The sequence below is a fragment of the Sprattus sprattus genome (assembly GCF_963457725.1).
Source record: "Sprattus sprattus genome assembly, chromosome: 2".
Lineage (NCBI taxonomy): Eukaryota > Metazoa > Chordata > Actinopteri > Clupeiformes > Clupeidae > Sprattus > Sprattus sprattus.
In genome coordinates this window covers 60644472-60668014 of record NC_137921.1, presented here as the reverse complement: position 1 = coordinate 60668014, position 23543 = coordinate 60644472, and the positions used below count along the sequence as shown (strand labels likewise).

The following is a 23543-nucleotide window of genomic DNA, read 5'->3' as shown; positions in this document are numbered from 1 at the left end:
TCAAATGCCTCTCTCCCCAGGATGGTGTTCCCACAAGAGCTTTTCCCAACCCCACTCTTCCCCAGGAGCACAATGTTTAGATCAGGGGATCTGCTAGCACTTGACTCTGTATAGAAGAAAAAGAGCATAATCAAAACTCATTACTTGAGTATCATATTAGTGTGACCTGACATAATGTTAAACTGTAAATCAATCAACCTAATGGCAGCATCCTATACCACCTGCAGAACATGTTTTTTGGTCATGAGGAAAAGGGTTCACAGCCGGATGGTGTTACTATTCCCCTTTGCTGCAAATGGTATCAGAAGTGGGATAGCTTGCGCCTGGTGTTTGCCCAGTAGAACTGTATGACCAGGGATGTGCTTCACAATACCGCCATTGTCTAACCCCCAGTGTAACAACAGATTGCAACGGTGGATAGAGAACAAGAAACTCAATGGATCAACAAACTGGATCTTCTTACCATGGGTTCACTGCACGTGAGCATGACAGGCTGTAATTAATACAATATTGGGACACACAAAAAACCTGTTCTTACAATTATTTTAAGTTCTTAATTCTCAACAATTATTATGTACATTTTGAAAATGGTTAGACCTTCAGAGAAGGCTTAGCAGGCCCTAACAGTGGGCCACTGCTGTCACTGATTATGATTAACATGCAAATCTGAAAATGTACCTTATCTCAGTTTGTTGACCGTGCTTGACTTGCTTATCAATTCACGTGATCTAAGAGAGTGTCAATGCAATTTCTTATTTGATAAAACCTTAAGATTTTTACACCTTATCAAGATTTTGATAAATGCAGATTTCATTACAAGATTGTGACTGACCTTCCATAAAAAAAGTAAGGCTGTCAATAGATAAAAAAATCAACTAATTAATCTCACATTTTTTAATTCATTAATCTAGATTAATCGATTCAAAGTTTGTTTTTCTTCTCAAGACTAAATCTTCTTAATTAACGAGTTATCACTTCAGACAGCGTGTTTTTTAGACAATGTTGTTTATGGTATTTTTTCGTGCTCTCTCGCCTTCATACAAGGAATGTATGTGAGACACAATGGTGCCCCTCAACGGTAAATCGTAAGAATTGTCCCCTGAAGCAATTCGGAACACCTTAGTCAGCCCACCGTTTTCAACTATGTTGATGGGACAGTCACCGGTAACCCAAACTGCTACAGCATTGGTAACCTTTTCACGCACCGGTGTAGTTATTTTCCACGAGATGTCGTGGAGTGTGGGTGGGCGACCATCTAACCTTGGACTACTTTCTGTCAGGAGCTTTGCATTATGGTGACAACCTAAAGCGTCTTTGAGTATTCAGAAAAGCGCTATAGAAAATTGAATTATTATTATTATTAAAGACAAGCTGCTTCTGTGATAGCTAAATTCAGCTTGACAAATGCTAAATACAACTTTAGTTTTGTCATTTTGCTTCTTAAACAAAAACTTTCCGCACAACAATCCCTTAGCTCTCTCCACTTTCCACTACCGACTCGGCCTCTTCTACTGACAGCAGGCCCACGGCGGTTTTAAGATAGGGGTCAACGCACACTGGAAGTAAACAAAGTTGCGATAACTGCGTTACAATATTTTATGGCATTAATCTCGCCCACAATAATCTATAGATTTACACGTTAACTTTGACAGCCCTAATAAAAAGCTAACAGGCTACCTGGATTTTCTCCTTTACCTTGAATTGCAAACACCCTACCTGGATTACACCTGCCTGTACATGTTCCATACATCTGCCTCACCAAATGTAAAGCTAGGAGCACATGAGGCAGAACATGAAGCTGGGGAAGCACACATCTGAGACCATAACCACTTGTTCCCCTTAAGGCTGTGTTTCCTCCCCTCTACTCTTCTCCCTGTATTATAAACAGCTGCATCAGTCTGTCAAACTTCTGGAATTTGTGACACCACCCTCACTGGACTACTGGTGACCTGGTGGGGCCAAAACACCTACTAGGCGTCATGTGCAGTCTCCTGTCAGACAGGAGGGTACACTTACTGATCAGAAATCAGTGTGTCAATGAGTGCCAATAACAATGGGCCTTATTCTCGGACCCAATTGAAAAGAATTTACAAAGAATTTTCTTCTTAACTCCACTTCCGGTGGATTTAGGAACACATTTGGCATTCATGAAAGTTTTCTCATCTGGGATTTGTTCTGAACTTCTGAACAAATGCGATTCCTCAAAAAAACACAAGATGCCCTACTTGGCGGCTCCGTGTTAGAAGTGTTAAGGGCTGAATTTGTGAGAAATTGTTGGTGATTGCGTTCTTATCAACTCTACAGACATCCTTGGATTAAAATAATTATAATAATAATAAAATAAATACAAGAATATTTGTATCATTAACAATTACGTTTCACATTTATAGTCATGATTCTATGAGGCACCGTGATGTAATACAATAAATAAAAGGACTACACCAGGATGCTGCGCTCGTCTAGTGAGCGTCGTTTAGCACTGCCGTCTGTGCAAGTACGGCAATCCAGACTATTCTCATTTCTAGTTCCACGTTTGTGGAACGAATGAAGCACTACCAGAGCAGGGGCGTCCCTTTCTACCTTTAAGAAGCTTTTGACCCAACTATTCAGAGTACCTCCCTTCCTAACTGGCACTTCGCCTAGTGCTTAACTTGCACTTACAGCAGTTACATTCCTGCACTTCTTTTTTATTTTCTATTTCCTTTTTTTATTTCTTATGTAAGTTAGTATTAAATGTTACCCTAGGTCTCTATTGCCCGAAGCTTGACCGTTCTCTCCCTTGTACGTCACTTTAGATCAAAGCGTCTGCTAATTGACTAAATGTACACGAACACTGCAAATGTAAGTGAATAAATAAATAAGCACTAAACTCTAAACATGCTGCAACAGTACCTCCAGCTCTGCACCGGTTAAGTTGGATCTGTGTTAACATGAACGGTGCCCGCTTTCCGCTTTGACATGACTCGCTTACGAGTTGCTTTCACGTGGATTCAATCGATTCCAACAGCACACGTCTTGTCTGGGAATTCCCCGCCCCTTCACTGCATTTCATTTGCTCAGTTAGTCTGGCAAACTACTCAACAGCGATCCACTTCACTCACGTAATTGGACACGCCTTTAACCAATCAGACCAACGATACTATACAACGATCGGTAATAAAGCAAACACATATTTTTTCTGTATGAATTGTTCCAGGGCAAGTTTCTGTTCTGTTTTCAAAGAAAACTTGCCTTATCGAAGTTTTGCGGTGCTTCGGCGGCCACCATGTCCAATGTTTAAAAACTCTCCGTGCAGTAGATTTTGTAACATAGCCGTGGTAAGTTTAAATCCGCCAATGGCGCGACAGGTAGCCAAAAGACAGTTTGTGATTGGTCCCAGAGATCCTGAGAATGCTGTACTGAACGGCTGTGCAATCTTTGCCAGACCCTTTTCAGAGGCAAAATCAAATTGGCCGGTAGAAGAGGGGCGGGACTTCCCAGACTAGCACACGTCACTACGGTTGCGTGCCCTTATAAGGAGCTGGCGGGGTGTGTATGTATGCAAATCCTGGTGCATGAGATCGCGCTTTCAATTTAAGAAAACTCTTTCGGGGGAGCACAGCTCAGAACACCTCTGCTGCGTAAGAACGCATTTTCAAGCGTTCATGGATTTGGTGGAGGTCATTTTCTACTTTGTTTTTCCGAAGCCCATAAGAAACATATCAGAAGAAACTTCAGACAATGTTCGAGAATGAGGCCCAATGAGAGGACATCATTAATGATCTGTCCACATCTGTACATACTGTATACATCTACAGCTAGACCCATGCACATTTTGGTTTTGTCCAGGGAACTCCCTCTGTTGTTCATTGGCTCTCATGTATTGACACATTCCTTTTCCCACAAACCATGCATCTCAACCGTGCTATTGAACAAAAAACTTCTGTGTGTGACTTGTGCAATAAACACACAGATTTATTTAAAAAAAATTAGGCGACACAAACGTTCCCAACCATCCCAGTACATAATGCAAAACAAAAAGTATAGAAATAATTTGGGGAAAAAATAGAATCTCCTATTATTATGAAGGTTGATAACAACTGGAACAGTACAACACTGCAATCCTACTGAGAATTACAGCATAGTGACATCTGCAATCTAGGAGGCGATTTTGTGATACCTACATTATGTAATGTCAGCAAGCATATCATTGCAAGGGGATCATTTTAGTTGATATATAGTTAATATTCGCAGAGTAACATTTAAAAAAAAAACGATATATACAGTATGTGTTCATCCCTGTGTAAGACCCTGCATCAGTAATTGCAAAATTACATAAAATGTATGATGGAATAAATCAATGAGCATTGACAGCAGGGAAGATATGACACCCTGAACTATTCATGTTATGGGTATGATACACATTTCATCATCCCGCACAGTTTACCTACGATGCGACTGTCCCTTGTGCCAGTACAATGTTATTAACAAATGTTATGTCATCTTGCAAATACTTTACAAAATACAAAATTGCTTTCATTTTGGAAGTAGAGCGCGCCTATCCTTACGAATCTTGCAAATACTGACATATGGTCTTCACACATGTACTGCTTTTTAAAAGAAACTGATCCAGTGCTTATAAATGTGCTATAAAATCCTTGTGTTCAGTGAAGCCTGATGTAAGTATTATTTAAAGTTACTGTAAACTGTGTATGTGTAAACTTGTAAACTGTGATTACATTACAAAAGAATGATTACCAAAATTTTAACATATACAGTATAATACAATTTTATGATTAGCCCGTAAACCCAATAACATTACTGCAAGTTATTTTTGTGTTGACATCCAGTCAACAACTCTATTAAACAATTTGTCAGATCACAACACATAAGCCAATAAACAGATTATATATATTAAAGGTAAATGTTGGATGGTTAATATAGTAGAGCACAGAGGTAACAACCACCTTACAATGGAATACTCTTCCAGCCTACAGAAATGTGTTGTTAACCGTGCCTGCTGCACTGTATACAAATCAATATGAAGCTAGTCTGATGAGTCAAGACTTAATCATCTACTGCCTACAATATATTGTCTCCTAAACATCCACACCCACAGTGTGTAACGAATCAGACAGCTTTAGTTAAATGTTGACTAGATGTTACTGAGAGTTAGGGTCCTGCTTCCTTCCTTCTACTGTATATATAGATGATATCTTAATTTTTCCTACTGCGCATCTTGGAGCTCAGATATTTTACAGTACAACATTACCTCACCATACACAGTATGGGTTTTAATTGTGTTGACCAGGATCAATGTAAAATCAGTGCCTAATTATAGAAGAAACAACTATCAATAGGACAGCTCAAAATGTTCACTGTATAACATCTCTGTTCATGGGAGGACTACTGTTACTCTGCACTACTACTCAGACTACTGTTATGAAATAATGCATTTCTGCTGGTTGTGTTGTAAGCTCATAGCCATGGCCTTAGCCTCAGCTTTCTCTGCTCGTCTGCGAATACTATGGCGACTTCTAGCGAGCTCAGTGAAGACTTTGTCATCTATTTCATCGACTTTCTTCTCATAGTTCTTCTCCAGGTTGGCTTGTAATTCTTCAAGTCTCTTTATGTCTTCATCCCTCTCCTTGACAGCTTCGCCACACAAGTTACTGAGCTTCTTCTCCAGATCCAGCTTGATCTTGGATATTTCACTGACTAAAAATGAGACATCTTCGTTTTTATTTGCTTGCCCCAGTTCTTCCAGTTTTTGCTGTAAGAGTCTCATCTCTCTTGCTCGAATCCTCTCTTCTGTCTCTTCAAACATGGCAGTGGTGTAGAAGCTTCCTCCATTTTGCTGAATCATTCTATCAATCTTCTCCAGGAGAGACATGAGCTGTTGCGCCTGTGTGTCTTTGTCCTTATTGTAGAAGATATGGTACCGACCACTACAGTCTTCAATCAGATCTCTCAACATTGCTGGGCTTTTTTCAATGTACTTCTTAATGCCAATGCCTTCTTCCCTCAGAAGCTCACCTCTAGTGAAACCGACAATTGTGTAGGCTTTGGAGTACTCGCCAAAGATCTCCTGGATCATCTTCACCGTCTCTCTCTCCTCTTGGGTGAAGCGTCCCACAGAGAGCAGCAACAGGAACACATGAGGCCCTGGTGAAGACATGGTGATGCATTTCCCAATCTCCTCTCTGATCTTCTCATTGGAGACAGTCGTGTCAAACAGACCTGGGGTGTCAATGACCTGCAACATTTTTGAACCAATTACTGCCGTCTTTTTCTCACATTTTTTGGTAACAGACACCATTAAAGCAGATGACTTAAATTCTTGTTTTCCAAGAATGGTGTTTCCTGTGGCACTCTTTCCAACCCCAGTCTTCCCAATCAGGACCAGCCTCACGCAGTCCACTAGGGTAAAAGAAAATGTTTTCTTGTAAGAATTGTTTAAATGTAGATAAAAAGCATTACAGACTAAAACAGGTGTTAAACATGCAAAGCAGTACCTGTGTGATTTTTTTCTCGTTCAAGCCCTATTGAGAAAGGGAGTAAAAGACAGACAAAGACACACACACACACAGACACGCACACACATACATGAAGAATATCAACAAAATTCACTTAGTGAGCCATGTCATAATTTTCTAGGCTGTGGATTAGCATTTAGCAAATTACTTTGAGAAAATAAGAATAAACTAAAAATATTGTCCGTGGTAGTTAAATAACTGTTTGAGAGACCCCACAAAACGCATGTGTACCTAATCTCTGTATAGACTAAGAAAATCTAAAATATGCCTCTGCTAACCTCACGAAATGACAGAAACTAACCATTGCTAGCTATATCGTATGGGGATCACAAGTCTTCTCTCAAGAATCATACACTTTACTGAAGTACACACAGTGAACACATTGAGTAAGGATTTCATAGCTGCAACCTGTCACATCAAATAAATACGATTTTTAGGTGCTAGAGCTGTAACGTTTCATAAGATACCACCAGGTGTGAGTTAAGAGTTTTCTGGTAACTGTGCACACCACCAAGAGACTAAGAGGCAATTTTCCCATTAATTTGTCCCTAGGAAATGTTTTCTTCGGAACCAGGAAATGTCAAAATGTTAAAGGCACCCAGTGCAACTTTCGAGGCTTAAAAAGAAACATTCAATTTCTAGTCTTTTTTACACGTAGTAAGTTTCAATAACTCCATACCATTACATACCGACATTCAAGCAGTAAAGATGAGACGTCGTTGTGTGGTGAGAACTGATAGAAAATCTATAACGACAACAATCGCCGCCATTTTCTTTATTTTTTGTAACCTACAATAAATAAAGCAGGCTTCCAGTCAATGGAAAAATGGCTTCTCCCCACCGGCGATTGTTGTTGTTTACGATTTTCTATCAGTTCTCACCACATAACGACGTCTCATCTTTGCTCCTTGAATGTCGATATGTAATGGTATGGAGTTATTGAAACTTACTACGTGTTAAAAAGACTAGAAATTGAATGTTTAATTTTCATTGAATGTTTACATAAAGTTGCACTGGGTGCCTTTAACACTAAAACCTTCAAGCTTCCAGCAAACTTACATATTCTTTATGGCAAACATCTGTTAATAAAGCTTTAAACCAACTCACAAAGCCACACCAAAATGTTAAAATACTTACATGTGTTCAGTTTTGTCGAAAACCAAAGAGGTGTCTCCAATCTGTCTTCCTCAGATTCTTGTCTTTGTTTAGTGTGTTCAGCCATTTGTTGTGCAAACTTTGCTTGAGGTTTTGGCCTGATAGCTGGTTTAGTGTTGAGGGTCTGACTGAGATGGAAGCCCTCATTCTTCTCTAGCATTCTATCTATTTTATACAAAAGGTCTATAACTTGCTTTTGATATTCAGGTTTTGTGTTGTCGAAAATATGTATTTTTTCACTAATCCCTCTGTCGACAGGTCTCTCTTTGTGGTCACTGTGTGTGATAAGGGCAATGGTGAAATCCATTGCCTTCTCTCCAAAAGTCTTGCGGATAGGTGCAAGCATCTCTTCAAAGTTGTGGCCAACGTCAACTGGGGGAAGCACCAAGAGGAACGCACAAGGCCCTGGAGATGTCTGGGCGACGATGGAGCCCATCTGTTCCTGTAGCTCCCTGTAGGTAAGCTGGGAGTCAAACAGGTCTGGGGTGTCGATGACAACCACATTTGTGCTGCCGACTACTCCATGGGCGATTTGTGGTTTCAGGGTGACAGGATTAGAGGATAAAGGAAGACGGGTCTGAAAGACTTCACTCCCCAGGATGGTGTTCCCACATGAGCTCTTCCCAACCCCACTCTTCCCCAGGAGCACAAGATTCAGTTCCTCGCCAGCTTTTGACACTGTAGAGTTAAGAAAAGCAAGGATAGAGGAGAAAGGATATACAGTAGACTAGAGATGCATTTCCACATAATAATGCAAATGTGTTGAGCTGCAGCAGCAGTCGGCCATTGCCTATGCAATGAAGTGGATGCAAACACTTCGCCCTACGAAAGCAAGGTTTGACTCTTCTACCACCTGATGGATTAGCAATAAATATCATCTAAAAAGGTGCAAAGCGGCAATTCTCTAACACCAATGACCCACTGACATTCTGGCACTCATAGGCAGAGAACACACACACGCTATTAAAATATGAATCAGTCAATGTTTAAAATCAGTTGGTGCAGTGCACCTACTTGAGATCTAGTAGGAACTCTTCATTCTGTCTTTGTCTTTTCTCCACAGCAAGAAATGGGAAGCAAGACTCTTTTCATTAGCGGTGCCTTATTAGTGGAATGACTGACCTAGTGCCATGTTATCAAGCGACAGCCATGGTAGCATACATTTAAAGAGTATCACAAAGTGTTTAAAGACTTGCTTCGTTAGACTGATGTAGTTCTTATGTAATGAAATTTGAGCTGACAAACATTTCTGTAATCAACAGCATTGCAGATTTAAAAGAGATTTGGGCCTGAAACCATCCCCCTTTGCCCTCTTGAAGTTCATAATTGTGCTGCTGATAGTTTTCCTCTGCTTATAGAGAGGCCTAACAGGTTTTCTTTCCTGGACTGCTGATTTTTGTCCTCTGCTTATTGAGAGGCTTAGCAGGTTTCTGGATATTTTGAAGAGGTTAATAAACCATATAACTCTGAACCCTCACTCTGTCTCAGAGCGTTCGGCCACACCCACGTATCGACGGTAACCGGAGGCTTGTTCAGTCACACACAGGTGGATGTCAACAGAATAACTGTAGAAAAAAGGCGGTAGACTACATACCTGTGGTATTTTGGTCTACCATTTCACATATCAGACGAATGACAAATTAACTTGCTACCTACAAAAACATACACTGGAAATCTTTGAGGTAACGCTTAATGTGGCGCTTAAGATTTGTGCTACTCCTTCCAGCTTTTTCTCAGCCCCATTTTACCAAAAATGTGCTTGTTTCTTTCTCCCAAGTGTTGTCATCATTATTTAATGTTAGCTTTTTGTAAAATAGTTGAAAGGTTAAACTTAACGTTAGTCTTAACTGCTGTGTTTCAGACAACTCGGAAGTCGTGATTTTTCTGACCTCCTACAAAAAAAGTACAATGGACAATATAAAGTCAGAGTCGTCTTGAACACCTGGATGTCTGTTTCCTGTTTGTATATACTGTACTTGTAACAAAATACACCCAAACTTTTGCATAGAACTGCAAACCCGAAGTACAAAGCCAAAGAAAGCAACAAGTAAATGTTTTTGTATGCAATATTATAATGTTGGTGAACTTTTAGCTTACTTTTTGGTGATGTCGCCTTTGATGATGCCATTTTCAGTCCAGAAACACATTCACCAAATGTTACTTATCTTCTGTGGCACCTCAAGTAAAAACAAAATACATCAAGTTTAATATTTCTACTATAGATACATTTGGTATGTAAATAGAACATACATGGCATATCCATAAGTGTTTAATGCCTTGATTTAGTGCTTGCCCCAACTTCACGTAAGGTTATTAGATCTGTGTTAGACAACAGAAAAGTAAGAAAAATACAATTGGTAATATCTGTCAGCCTGTCTGCCTGTTCCCATAATAACCAAATAGATATTTGTATTATTATTATTAGTAGTAGTAGTATTAGTAAAACTAACAGTAGAAGTATTTGTAACTATTAAATGTAATGACAGACCTACCCTGAGATGATCGTTCTTGCAGTCCGGTGACACTGTAATGACAACTTGGGAAGAGAAGACCAATTTGACTTTTGAGGGTGTGGTCTGTTCAAATAAAATTATTATATTACTGTGTGTCTGCATCACTGAAAACACACTGCACACACCCTGTAGTGTAAAGTATAATCTGCTGACAGGTTTGAAAGGTCAGGTGGCAATTCCTGGCTTCATACCAAATTTTAACTTTTTCGCATTGTGAAATATTTGTGAGAAAAAGGTAGTTGCCATTTGATAGGATTTACTGAGATAGAGGGAAAATGTGTGGGAAATAAAAACTAACATTAATGTTGTAGGTATATCTGTTTGGTAGATATTATCTGTTTGCAGACAAGGGGTTAGCTTAGTCTAACTGAAACAAACACGGGAGTGGTGTGTAAACATAAAAACAAATATTTCATTTGTTGCATTAGGCTTGCTCTGCCCCGAATAGTATTTGTTCACATAACTGCCACATGATCCTTATCCTTATTTATACCTCTTTTTTATGTTTTCATAACATATATAAATATCAATAGAAGTTATTAGCCCATGGTCAAATTCTATGACTTTGAATAAATCAGTGAGCAGGACATCATGGTAACCTACTGTGCAAATACATTTATTTCAATAATATTCTCACATAACATTGTTTTATACTCTAATAACCCCCCAGTGATAGCACACATAGGTCCCAGTACATACACTCTCACACACACACTTTATTTTTCTTAAACATGCACCTGTTCACACAGACACACACACACACACGTCATCTCTGCTCTCTCCTGATGATCTCCAGGTCTTGGCAATGCTGGTACTGAGGCTCTTCTGGGTCAGCCCAGGTGGATTCTGGGAGCTTGCTGAGGCTCTGAGGGGAGAACTGGATCAGTGCTGTGTCGTTGAACACATCCAAAAACAGTGCCGAGCACGGCAGTGTCTTCTCATCACACACACTCATCGCCTGGCAACAGTGTGAGTAGTCAAGGTCCGAACACAATTCTGCGTAACAAACACAACTGTAGCGAAACTGTGAGAGATAAAAGCTTACAAGATGACGCATCACTAGTGATCCCCTTACTCTGCAAAAGTCTTTCAGTATTGTTATAATATATTTGATAGAACTGATCTTTTTTAGATCTTTGCTTCTTAACAGTACAGAACTAGAAACAAAAACTGATGTTGGTATTCTTTGAGTGAAAGGATACAGTAGACAGGTAGGCATAGTCTCTCTGAAGCTCCCTTTGCAATGTTCTAGAAAGTGGACACAAACACACACACACACACACACACACACACACACACACACACACACACACACACACACACACACACACACACACAGTTTAAATGGCAATTTAAGTGGCAGATTTAAGAATAAACTGCTGTTAATTTGTTGATGCTCTATATTAAATAGGATTCTGCTCAGCACTACAAACAACCGGGAATAAGGGATCTTATAAAACACCCTTTAGTCCAGCTTATATTTTTGAAATATCAACAACCTGTGAATTCTCAAGCGAAATGGTTTACCTGAACCTGGACTGTACGGACTTGTTTAATTTCTCATTACATTTTTAGCACCATCAGTAAGAACATACCTCTCTTGGATGCCAAGGAAACTGTTGCCAATGACAAGGAGTTTGGGCAGGGTCTGAGAGCTCCAGTTCTTCCAGAGTAGGTTGTTATACAGAGCCTTCCCACAATGCATCAGGTAGAAGAGAGTTGGCTGATGCACAGCTCGCTTGCCTTCCTAAAACAAACACATGTAACAGGATGAGTGTCCGGGTATATTCCAAAATGCAAAACACAGGGGTTGAAGAACAAAAAAGAAATAACACACACAAGCACTGTCTGTAAAGCCCCTTAAAACTGTACAACTTATATACACAGATTCAGATCTTACTGAGACTTCCTCTAAAGAGTATCTTATGACAGTAAATACAATAACACTTAAAATGTTTAACAAAAAAATATTACATTAATTTAACAATAAAACGAGTGACACCTGCAGTTTGCATGCATTTGTGTGTGTTTACCTCATTTTCTGTGAGAACAATAAAGCCCAGTGCTCTAAGTGTCTCACGCTCTGTTGGAGAGAACACAGGATCATACACACTGCAGCGCTCCACTGGAATCTGTACAGAGCAAAGCCTGTGAGTGACATTGAGGACATGCTGTGTTTGCAAGCATGTGCATGGTCCAGACTGCATGCCAGGCGTTAGCTTAGCTTGCTTTGTACATGGCCTACCTTGAGTGCATCCAGCAGGAGTGCACGTAAACTATGTGTTTGTGTGTGAATGTGTGTAGGTCTGAGCAGCTGTCAAGATACTGGTGTTATCTGAACTGGAGAGAAGTTTTGAATAAAGTTATATGCGAGTCAACAATAAACGACGCTCGTATTTACAAATGCATTGTGTGTTGCTCACATAGACTCCTTGACAGTGGCGGTTCTAGGATTTTTCTGAAGCAGGGGCCACAATGGGGCCAAATGTAACCTTCAGGGGCCAACAGTGTCATCACCATCTGATATCCAGTGATGACGCTGCTTAAATAAACATCAATTTGCGACAAGGCAATACACACATACTGACAGTAAAGAACATCTACTTCTAGTCAACTATCCAAAAGCAAATATGAATAACTCAGTATCCCTTTTGAAACTGAAATAAAAAAAATCATGAATCAGTAATTGTAATATATATATGTGTTTTAATTCAGTGTGCATAAAGGGCACATAAAACTCACAAAACATAAAAGATAGCAACAGCTTTTAACTGTAGGCCTATATACAACAACATATTCTCTCACACACACACACACACACACACACACACACACACACACACACACACACACACACACACACACACACACACACACACACACTAGAGCATGGATCGGGACGAATTTTTCTGTCCGAGCCCGGCCCGGTCCGACAGAATAGTAACCGAGCCCGGACCGAGTCCGACAGCCATTAAAATACATATTTTTCGAATCCGAACCGAGCCCGACGGAATCCATTTCTCAACTGTTCATAGTACTAATGCCACATTGACGTTTTTATGAATAGCCTGGCTTTGTTAAACGGGGGCATCAACAGCTAAATGCTCTCTCACACAAACAAGTGTTGTTAAACGCACAAGCGTGCACAATAAGGCAAATAAGCATATTAAAATTAAATGATTCACATTGCAAGAACGTTTAGTAAAATGATGCGGCTCCTTTAAGAAGAGCACGTACGGGAAGTGACAACGGTGACGCATAGTTTGGACAGTAGCGACAAACATTTATGTGCTGTAACAGTGTTAACCAGTATGTGAGTTTTATTAAAGGTGCATTAAGGATTAATAGCTATTCGCTAAAGGTATGCTAGCAGCTAAAACTAACAAAATCTCTTGAAATGTGCTGACTTTGACATTATGACAAACTAATTACTCAACGACTGTCCTTACACAGTCAAACATCAATCATGTGCAACACAAGACTAAGCAAGACGGCAAATAAGCTACTTACTAGATCGGCAGAAGGTAATCAAAGTCAGGTCGGCGGGCATCGGCAGGCAAAACTACAGAACGCAGTTATATGCCTATCGACCCCGCTATGCCATTGGCACGGACGCAATTCTCCATATTAAAAGTCATTGTAGCGCCCCAATTTTTTTTAAGCTGTTATTTTAAGGTTAAACTGCTTATCCTAACCCTAATCCTGAAGCATAATTGTTGCATATTGTGCCTTTAAAGCATAGCGTGTGTAATGTGTAGCTATTTCATTCCGTTTGTTAACCTTTCCTGCTGTCTGTATTTACTAACCAGCAGCAGACGTAAAGGACAGGGAATTAACCCCGAAGTCAAAAACATGTAGGCTAATCTACTTCGGCCGTGGAGAATTTTACTCCCCTGCAATCTCCAACTACGTAATGAGGCAGACAGCAGGAAAGGTTAACAAACGGAATGAAATAGCTACACATTACACACGCTATGCTTTAATAAAACTCACGTTTTATGATACCCCAGCGGAGGCACAACAGATAGGTCTTACCATTGAAGATCTTTTTGCAAGCCGACGGTCGTTCTGAAACTATCGACATCCAACCATCGAGGTTTAATCCATGTTGTTGTGGAGAACGAGAGTTGCATGAACCATATTTCATTTAAACATCACACTTCATACATTGGACATATCCAACAGCCTAATTAGAATCTGCATAGTCTACTAAGCAGAAATATCTCCATACAGTAGATTTCCCGCTCTGTGTAACCTCTGGGTACAAGTGCACTATTTGAGATTCAGAACAGAACGCTTCTTCTTCTATTCACTTGTATTGACGCAACCGGCGCACTGCCACCAACAGTTTAGGGGTGGAACTGCAGCAGTGATCATTAGTGTGCTTGCCCGAAGGGAAGCACAGTATTGTTATCGTCAAGTTTTCTTTATTAGTGTGCTTGCCCGAAGGGAAGCACACTATTGTTCTTCGTTTTTTACTATTTTTTTTATTCTAGTAGTTTTTCTTGCAGCTAACTACTCCTCGCCCGATTGAGATAGAGACGCCGTTCAAACACCAAAACGTCCGGCCCGATCCGGTGCAAGCTGCTATAACTTTTCGTGGCGGTACTCCTTGCCACTCCTTTTTTATTCCTCTTTTTCCATCACCTTTTTTCTCCATAGGAAGAACTTTGAGGCATTATGACATCATAATAGGCTCATTAAACTGGCTTGCACCTGTGATTCACTGACAACTCTCACTGACACCTGCGCACGGTTCCTCTTCTCTCTCTGTCCCTCTCCATTCAACTGTATAACTAGGAATATTAAGAGACACCTTCCATACCAGGGCTCTACTCACTCATGCATACTCACTCATGTTTACTCACTCGTGCATACTCACTCATGCATACTCACTCGTGCATACTTACTCATGCATACTCACTCATGTTTACTCACTCATGTTTACTCACTCATGCGTACTCACTCATGCGTACTCACTCATGTTTACTCATTCATGCATACTCACTCATGCATACTCACTCATGTTTACTCACTTGTGCATACTCACTCATGTTTACTCACTCATGCATACTCACTCATGCATACTCACTCATGCATACTCACTCATGCATACTCACTCGTGCATACTCACTCGTGCATACTCACTCATGTTTACTCACTCATGCATACTCACTCATGCATACTCACTCATGCATACTCATTTGTGCATGCTCATCCAGCAGGGAGAACTGGAGAGCTGACACCTGCCCCAATTCCAAGGCACTTGTTCTCTCGGTCATGGCCGCAACAGAGCAAGCACACTCTCGCAGTTCGTTCACGAAACGCATTCTAGTTAGTGTGCTTGTCCGAAGGGAAGCACAGTATTGTTATCGTCAAGTTTTCTTTATTTATTCTCCCCGTTTTTCTTGCAGCTAACTACTCCTCGCCCGATTGAGCTAGAGACGCCATTCAAACACCAAAACGTCCGGCCCGATCCGGTGCAGGTTGCTATGACTTTTCGTGGCGGTACTCCTTGCCACTCCTTTTTATTCCTCTTTTTCATCACCTTTTTCTCTCATTGACTAACATGGGGGAAGGTTGAGCCATTGTGACGTCACCCACTCTGAGATAGGAGAAGGCGAAGCTCTCTTTAATGCCATAAAAATCATGCTAATCGAAAACCGGTTAGATAGAGAGTGCAAAATATTAAAACGAATGTAGTGGCAACAGTTTCAGGTACAGTTATACACCCGCTCTAACAGTGTTAACCAGTATGTGAGTAACGTGGGTTTTATTAAGGCATAGCGTGTGTAATGTGTAGCTATTTCATTCCGTTTGTTAACCTTTCCGGCTGTCTGCATACCAGCAGCAGAGCGGAGCATTTTACTCCCATGCCATCTCGGAATGAAATAGCTACACAATACACACGCTATGCTTTAATAAAACTCACGTTTTACGAGACACCAACAGAGGCACAACCGACAAGTCTTACCATTGAAGATCTTTGACGTTCGTTCTGAAACTACATACAGCCATCCAGGTTAATCCATGTCGTTGTGGAGAACGAGAGTTGCATCAATCATATTTCATTAAAACCTCACACTTCTTACATTGGACATATCCACCAGCCTAATTAGAATCTGCATTGTCTACTGAGCAGAAATATCTCCATACAGTAGATTTCCCTTCGTTTAGTATCATTTTAAACTTTCCAGATGACTGTATTGCCCCCGCTCGTCAAGTGATACGTGTCCAAAAACAAGGCTCCTTTGGATAGCCAGAGCTAGCATAACTGCCATTGAAATCCAATGGTAATGCTACCTAGCTAGGTATGCTAACTGTCGGTATCCATCATTAACTCGTTAATCGTTAACCATCATGTCACTGGCTTTAATTTAAGAATGGCATGTTAGGAGTACATTTAGTAGCACATTTAATATCAGTACACTTGATTCATTACTGCTGATGTGTTACTTATATATGTTACTTATTAGCAGCTAGCTACCTCCTAGCCACTATGTGTTCCAGTGTGTTTTCAGTTAGTGTTAGCGGCAAGCTAGCTGCTTGAGTTGAGCTTCAGTTAAGACGCTGCGTACCGTACTTCATCATCACATTCGATTATTTATTACAAACAAATTCGAATTCAGCTGTAGGCATGAGATCTGTATCTTGGAGACTAATTGCATCCACAATTTAAGTACTGCAAGCTAGATAACTATGCAGTTGACACAACACAGGAGGTCCCTAGGCCTGAGAAGGGAAGGGAAGGAGTTTAATGTAGCTATAATATGGAATTTTAAATGTGCCTAAAACTAGACTAAATTGTAATGAGTTTTCGAAAACTAGACTGAAACTAAGAAGGATAACTATGACTAAATGTGACTAAAACTATTATGCATTTTTGTCTTAAGACTGAATCTAAAAATAGCTGCCAAAATGAACACTGAGATAGGGGACCCCTTAATCTGCAATTCATGGTTGCTAGCTCTAATCAGATGTACTACCTAGGCTTATAAGAGAAGACAAACTTTTTATGCCAACGAACACCAATAACTACAACTAATTTGACAGACTATAAACCAATGTGATACACGTGCTCTCTATCTATACAGTAAAAGTGTTGCTTACGTTAGATACTAGACCTACAGTCTAACTCTCAGTGCATTAAGTCTAACAAGCTATATCTTACAATACACTTTAAGTAAAGCTGACTATGTAACCGCATTCATTCCAATATTGTTGCAGAGATGTTTCCTTTTACCAAGATAACAATTTCAACAATTCACTTAGCTCAGTAAGTCAGTATAACGAAACTCTGGAACTATTATGACTATGACCACAGAAAACACAGTACTATACAGATTTTGTTCTCAGATATCAGTCTGTGAGGCCCCTCAACAACATATGCGCACTCGGCCACTGCACTGCAGAGCAAGCACACTCTCGCAGTTCGTTCACGAAACGCATTCTAGTTTATTTATTTATTCTCCCCGTTTTTCTTGCAGCTAACTACTCCTCGCCCGATTGAGCTAGAGACGCCATTCAAACACCAAAACGTCCGGCCCGATCCGGTGCAGGTTGCTATGACTTTTCGTGGCGGTACTCCTTGCCACTCCTTTTTTATTCCTCTTTTTCATCACCTTTTTCTCTCATTGACTAACATGGAGGAAGGTTGAGCCATTGTGACGTCACCCGCTCTATCAGTCGCTCTCCATTCAACTGTAGGAATATTAAGAGACAGGCCAGGGCTCTACAGTGCGAGTATTTCACTCGCATAAATAGGTACGTGCAAACTTGAAAAATAATTTACAAGCACAGTGTGCGAGTGACAGACAGTTGTCAATACGGCGCCAAAAAGTGAAGCATTCTATTGATTTCACATGGAAACAAGTGACAGGGTCGCGAATCCAGGGTTTTCGACGGGACCAACAGCCGCAGCATCATAATCATCTGGATTTACTGACATTTTCGGTATATATAAACACATAATATCAATTGGTAACTGGTGTGTTGTATCCTGTTTATGTCTGATACTTTATAAACATTTATGTTTTACGTTAACTTATTACACTAGGCAGCAGTATTGTGAAGTAAGGCGGCTGCATGCTACAGCGTTGGGGGTTAACGGTTGCGCAAAATTTACTCGGTGCAGTTCATGCTCCCAAAGGTTGCGCGTGTTGTCATGAGCCTGCCATTTGCCTGGCAGATAGAAAGCTGTTTCCCTAACAGAAAGTCTGAAGCTTGAAGTTCTTTTCAAACCTTTGCTTGGGTAGCACTGTTAAACTGAGCAGACATGCAGACTACATTTGAGTAATCTCATCACGTAACATTCGTTTTCTAAAAACAATCACATAGTATTGCATGTTTTACTGTGGTAGAAAATACTTTAGCTTAATGCTAACGTATATGGAAAATCCTATAGACACCGCGCTAGGTATTAGCATCAAGTAATTCACGTTAATGTTTTTGTATGAGCCTGACATTTGCTCTGCAGATAGATAACAGGTTCCCTAACAGAAAGTCTGAAGCTTGAAGTTATTTTCAAACCTTTACTTGGGAAGCACTGTAAAACTGAGTGGACATGCAGAATATTTTAGTAACCTCATCTCGTATCATTCGTTGATAGAATGCAGGCTGCGAGGCTCGCGTAAGGGCTTACGTAAAAAATGACGCAAGTCTAGAAAAAGGGGCCGACGCACGCAAGACGTAAGAAGTCGCGCAAGGGGCTTGCGCGGCCTCTTGCGCTTGCGCTTACGCTTACGTAAAGAAGCATGAATCAGCCTGTAGAGCTAGAAATGGCTTTGCTAGCTCCCATATTGTAGCTCACACCAGCAACTGCTCAATTTAGGACAGAAAGGAGTTTGGTAAATTAGCTAGTAACTGTCAATGATAACTAGTTATTAGAATATATTAGCCAACGTTAAGTTGACTTCAAAGGGGCAGTCGAGTGTTTAGGTTGTGTCAGCTAGCTTGGAAAGCTAGCTAATAATTTTTGATTGAAGCTTCACGTTAGCCTCGGTAAACGTTTAGCTAGCTAACGTTAGCTAACTATGAGGTAGCATATCCCAAGTTATACTAGCTTTTGATAGCTAGCTAGTAAACTCATTGCAGTATGGGCTAAAGGACAGGGCTAGCTAATAATTTTCGATTGAAGCTTCACGTTAGCCTCGGTAAACCTTTAGCTAGCTAACGTTAGCTAACAATGAGGTAGCATATCCCAAGTTATACTAGCTTTTGATAGCTAGCTAGTAAACTCATTGCAGTATGTTTCCTTTTACCAAGATAACAATTTCGGACAGGCTACGCACAACATTAATCAAGCAAAAAATAAATGAATATGTGACTGGTTTGAATAGCCTTGTTTATTTGGGCAATTGTTATTATCATTGACACCACTTTCAACTGTCAAAACTATCCGTCTAGCTAAATCTGTTGGTAATGAGATTTCACAGCATTTCATATGGAGGATATGTGGTTGATTTAATCTAGACGTGATATTCACATATATTTGAATGACAATTCTGTTAATCAAGTATTGCCTTAAATTATTATTTACATTGATTTAATTGGAATTCAGCTTATCTGTATCTTGGAGACTAATTGCATCCACATTTTAAGTACTGCAAGCTAGACTACTATGCAGTAGACACAACACAGGAGGTCCCTGGGCCTGAGAAGGGAAGGGAAGGAGTTTAATGTGGCTATAATATGGAATTTTAAATGTGCCTAAAACTAGACTAAATTGTAATGAGTTTTCGAAAACTAGACTGAAACTAAGAAGGATAACTATGACTAAATGTGACTAAAACTAATATGCATTTTTGTCTTAAGACTGAATCTAAAAATAGCTGCCAAAATGAACACTGAGATAGGGGACCCCTTAATCTGCAATTCATGGTTGCTAACTCTAATCAGATGTACTACCTAGGCTTATAAGAGAAGACTAACTTTTTATGCCAACGAACACCAATAACTAGAACTAATTTGACAGACTATAAACCAATGTGATACACGTGCTGTCTATCTATACAGTAAAAGTGTTGCTTACGTTTGATACTAGACCTACAGTCTAACTCTAACTGCATTAAGTCTAACATATAGGCCTATCTTACAATAAACTTTAAGTAAAGCTGGCTATGTAACCGCATTCATTCCAATATTGTTGCAGAGATGTTTCCTTTTACCAAGATAGCAATTTCAACAATTCACTTAGCTCAGTAAGTCAGTATAACGAAACTCTGAGATACCCTCATATGTCTAAACGTCAGTGGAGCCAAAATATAATGGTTGAGCTTGGTTGCTTGCTAAAATATATTGGAAGGAGGCCCCACTACACTGATTGAGTAGATGTAAATACATGTTAATTCATAGGCACTTGTTCTCTCTGTCACAGAGCAAGCACACTCTCGCAGTTCGTTCACGAAACGCATTCTAGTTTAATTCTCTGCTTGGTTTTCTCGCCAGGTGATTGGCAGAACAGGGGCCAATCAGGGGCCAATCCAATTAGAGGAGGGGCCTCTGCCCCCCTGGCCCCGCCTCTAAATCCGCCCCTGCTCCGTGACACGTCGCTGATCTCGTTGGCTGTCTCCAGCTTCGACGTCTGGATGATCAACAGTCCGTGTTTTCTTATTTTTACCCGAGGCACCTTTACGCCGACCTGCTACCTGCCACTCACTGTTACTGGCCATCATACAGTTGCCCAAGTCAGAAATACAAGTTAGAGCACGCGATGTAGATAACGTTAGGTCTCTTTACAGTTAGTATACGTAATCTACAGCACATTTTATCGGTTTCTGTGACGTTTTTTCGTTTTCGATATAACAGTTCAAAAGTAAATTCACGGTGGCCGTTTCACGTGTTGACAAACGTTGCATGTATCCAGCTACTTAGTCAGTTTCCTGGCACGATAGCGACAGACAGCTACAGTCATCAAACTAAAAGTTCCACGTTTTTCAAAATAAAAGTTCCTTGCAGTCATCGGGCATTACAGGGTAACCTAGAACATGTGTCATCTGAAAAAAAGAAGTGTATGTATGTAATGTATGTAATGTATGTATGTATGTATGTATGTATGTATGTATGTATGTATGTATGTATGTATGTATGTATGTATCATGTATGTATGTATGTATGTATGTATGTATTTGGCTCTCTGTTGGAATCCCAAATAGTGATGCTGAAGCCACAGGAGATGCAATAAACTCCAAAGAGAAAACCGGACTCTATCTACCGGACCCTATTTATGTGGTGAGAAGTCTTGTTACTTTAAAAGGAATTTCAAAACTTGCCTTTCCTTATGACAGATCAATGGCATCTTTACAGTGGTCCTGTTATGCTCAGTTTTTCCTTTAAGACACTAGGTGATCCTCTGCCTTAATGAGTAACCTAACCTCCGTCGCTCAAACACAAGTCCACCGTAGGCATACACAAATGTAAACACATACACACATGCTCTGCACCCTCCTCTTAAAACATCAAAATCCATGAAGAAAACAACTCTGCACCTTTGTCCATTTCTTTTCTTTTATATTCAGCAGAGAAAAAACATTAGTCATCCGTATAATAGACAACACTTTGAATGCTGGCGCTCTCCTTTTTAATCCACTATTAATTCAGATTTCCACTAGGGGGTGCTGCTGCTATTACTTCTGTATTTTTCATGTATATGCCTCCCTCTATGTTTCATGGAATCATGCATTTATCCTGCACACATCCTGCATGTGTGTTAATATGCTGCATCCTCTATATGGATATGATTCCCTCTTTTCCTTCTCTCCCCCCTCAATTTTCTATCTCTTTTCTCTACCCAGCTGGCTCCAAGCAAATACGAATCAGAACCCTTTTTATTTGGTTTTAACTGGGTCCCCCCTGTGAGCTGAGGTTCTGCTCAGGGTTTCTTCCTGTAAATAGGGAGTTTATCCTTGCTGCAGTCGCCTTAGTGCTTGTTTGTGGGGGGTCAGGCTTTGGGTTCTGCAAAGCGCCTGGACACAGTTTCAATAGTTGAATTGAACTGAGCTTCTGTGTTTATCTCTGAGGGATATTTTAAGGCTCCAGTCTCCAATTTTGCAATGCTGCTCTGCAGGTCAATTGTGATTGGTCATGTTTATGACACCTTGTCCATGTTACCGTGTGCAAATCATGGCCTGCACTTTGGAAATGAGCCAGGTCTGTGCCAAAAATAATGTGTTGATGCACTGCAGTCCCTGAAGGCACATTGCGAAACACTTGTGACAGCTAACCAACAGACAGATCAGTTACTGTGATTAGAAACAGAGCTTTAACGCTTACATTAAAGCAGCACTATGCAGCAACTGGGTGTTCTACACATTTATTTTTTATGGTATTTGGACATGTGAAGGACAGATAATCACACGTGTCCATCCCACTAGCCATCCAGGATGTGCACTTTGTAGTTCTGTGGTCCGGGACAGAACACCCCACAAAATGTAAAAAAAGCTTTCACAGCCAATGATATTGCTAAATACCGTTTAGTATGTTATTTCATTTTTATTCAATAGCCAAGTGTGCTTGTGGTGTTTTTTGTTAGATTTTTCCAAACCCTTTAGCTAGTTAGTTAGCTCAATAGTTTTAGAAGCAAACACCTTATATCTGCTTTAATGAAGTTAAGCTCTGATCCAATTTTAGGTTGAGCTAATCAAATGACTTCCAATATCTTGTGAAATCACAAAAAGACGATTCATTGTTAGCTATACTTTTGTGGTTGCGAGTGTGTGAATTTTTATGATTCATAGGTATGGAACGGTTGTTTGTTTCTGTACCCCAAAATACCCAAATACACATTATCCCAGGAAACCAAACTCCATCACCCCAGGGAACCCGACTCCATTATCCCAGGGTACCCGACTCCATTATCCCAGGGTACCCGACTCCATTATCCCAGTGTACCGAATCCTCCATCCCAGGGTTCCCGACTCCTTCAACCCAGGGAACCCAAATCAATTACACCAGGGAACCGACTCCATTATCCCAGGGAACCGACTCCATTATCCCAGGGAACCCGACTCCATTATCCCAGGGAACCGACTCCATTATCCCAGGGAACCCGACTCCATTATCCCAGGGAACCGACTCCATTATCCCAGGGAACCCGACTCCATTATCCCAGGGAACCGACTCCATTATCCCAGGGAACCGACTCCATTATCCCAGGGAACCCGACTCCATTATCCCAGGGTACCCGACTCCATTATCCCAGGGAACCCGACTCCTTCAACCCAGGGTACCCGACTCCATTACTTTGTTTAATAAATATGACAAAAATATCATACTACACTCATGAATTTGCATGGTTATTAGAGCGTAACCCCAGACTGATTGTATTAGTTCAGCCATCTTGAGAAAAAATAAAACAGATGCA

The 23543-nt window shown here is 40.4% G+C and overlaps 2 protein-coding genes across 2 annotated transcripts; both read right to left on the bottom strand.

Annotated features, from left to right (window-relative positions):
* Positions 1–5419: 5419 nt before the first annotated feature.
* On the bottom strand, positions 5420–8802 carry LOC308382813 (GTPase IMAP family member 7-like; the record flags this gene model as incomplete). The annotated part of the gene is made up of 3 exons (XM_080860335.1): positions 5420–6399; positions 7947–8348; positions 8793–8802. The coding sequence occupies 3 exons, from the start codon at positions 8800–8802 to the stop codon at positions 5420–5422; spliced, it is 1392 nt and encodes a 463-aa protein (XP_080716461.1).
* Positions 8803–10949: 2147 nt separating this feature from the next.
* On the bottom strand, positions 10950–23305 carry LOC308382812 (SRR1-like protein; the record flags this gene model as incomplete). The annotated part of the gene is made up of 5 exons (XM_080860334.1): positions 10950–11141; positions 11386–11431; positions 11779–11930; positions 12217–12315; positions 23144–23305. 5 exons carry the CDS (start codon positions 23303–23305, stop codon positions 10950–10952), a joined length of 651 nt encoding a protein of 216 aa, XP_080716460.1.
* Positions 23306–23543: the final 238 nt, after the last annotated feature.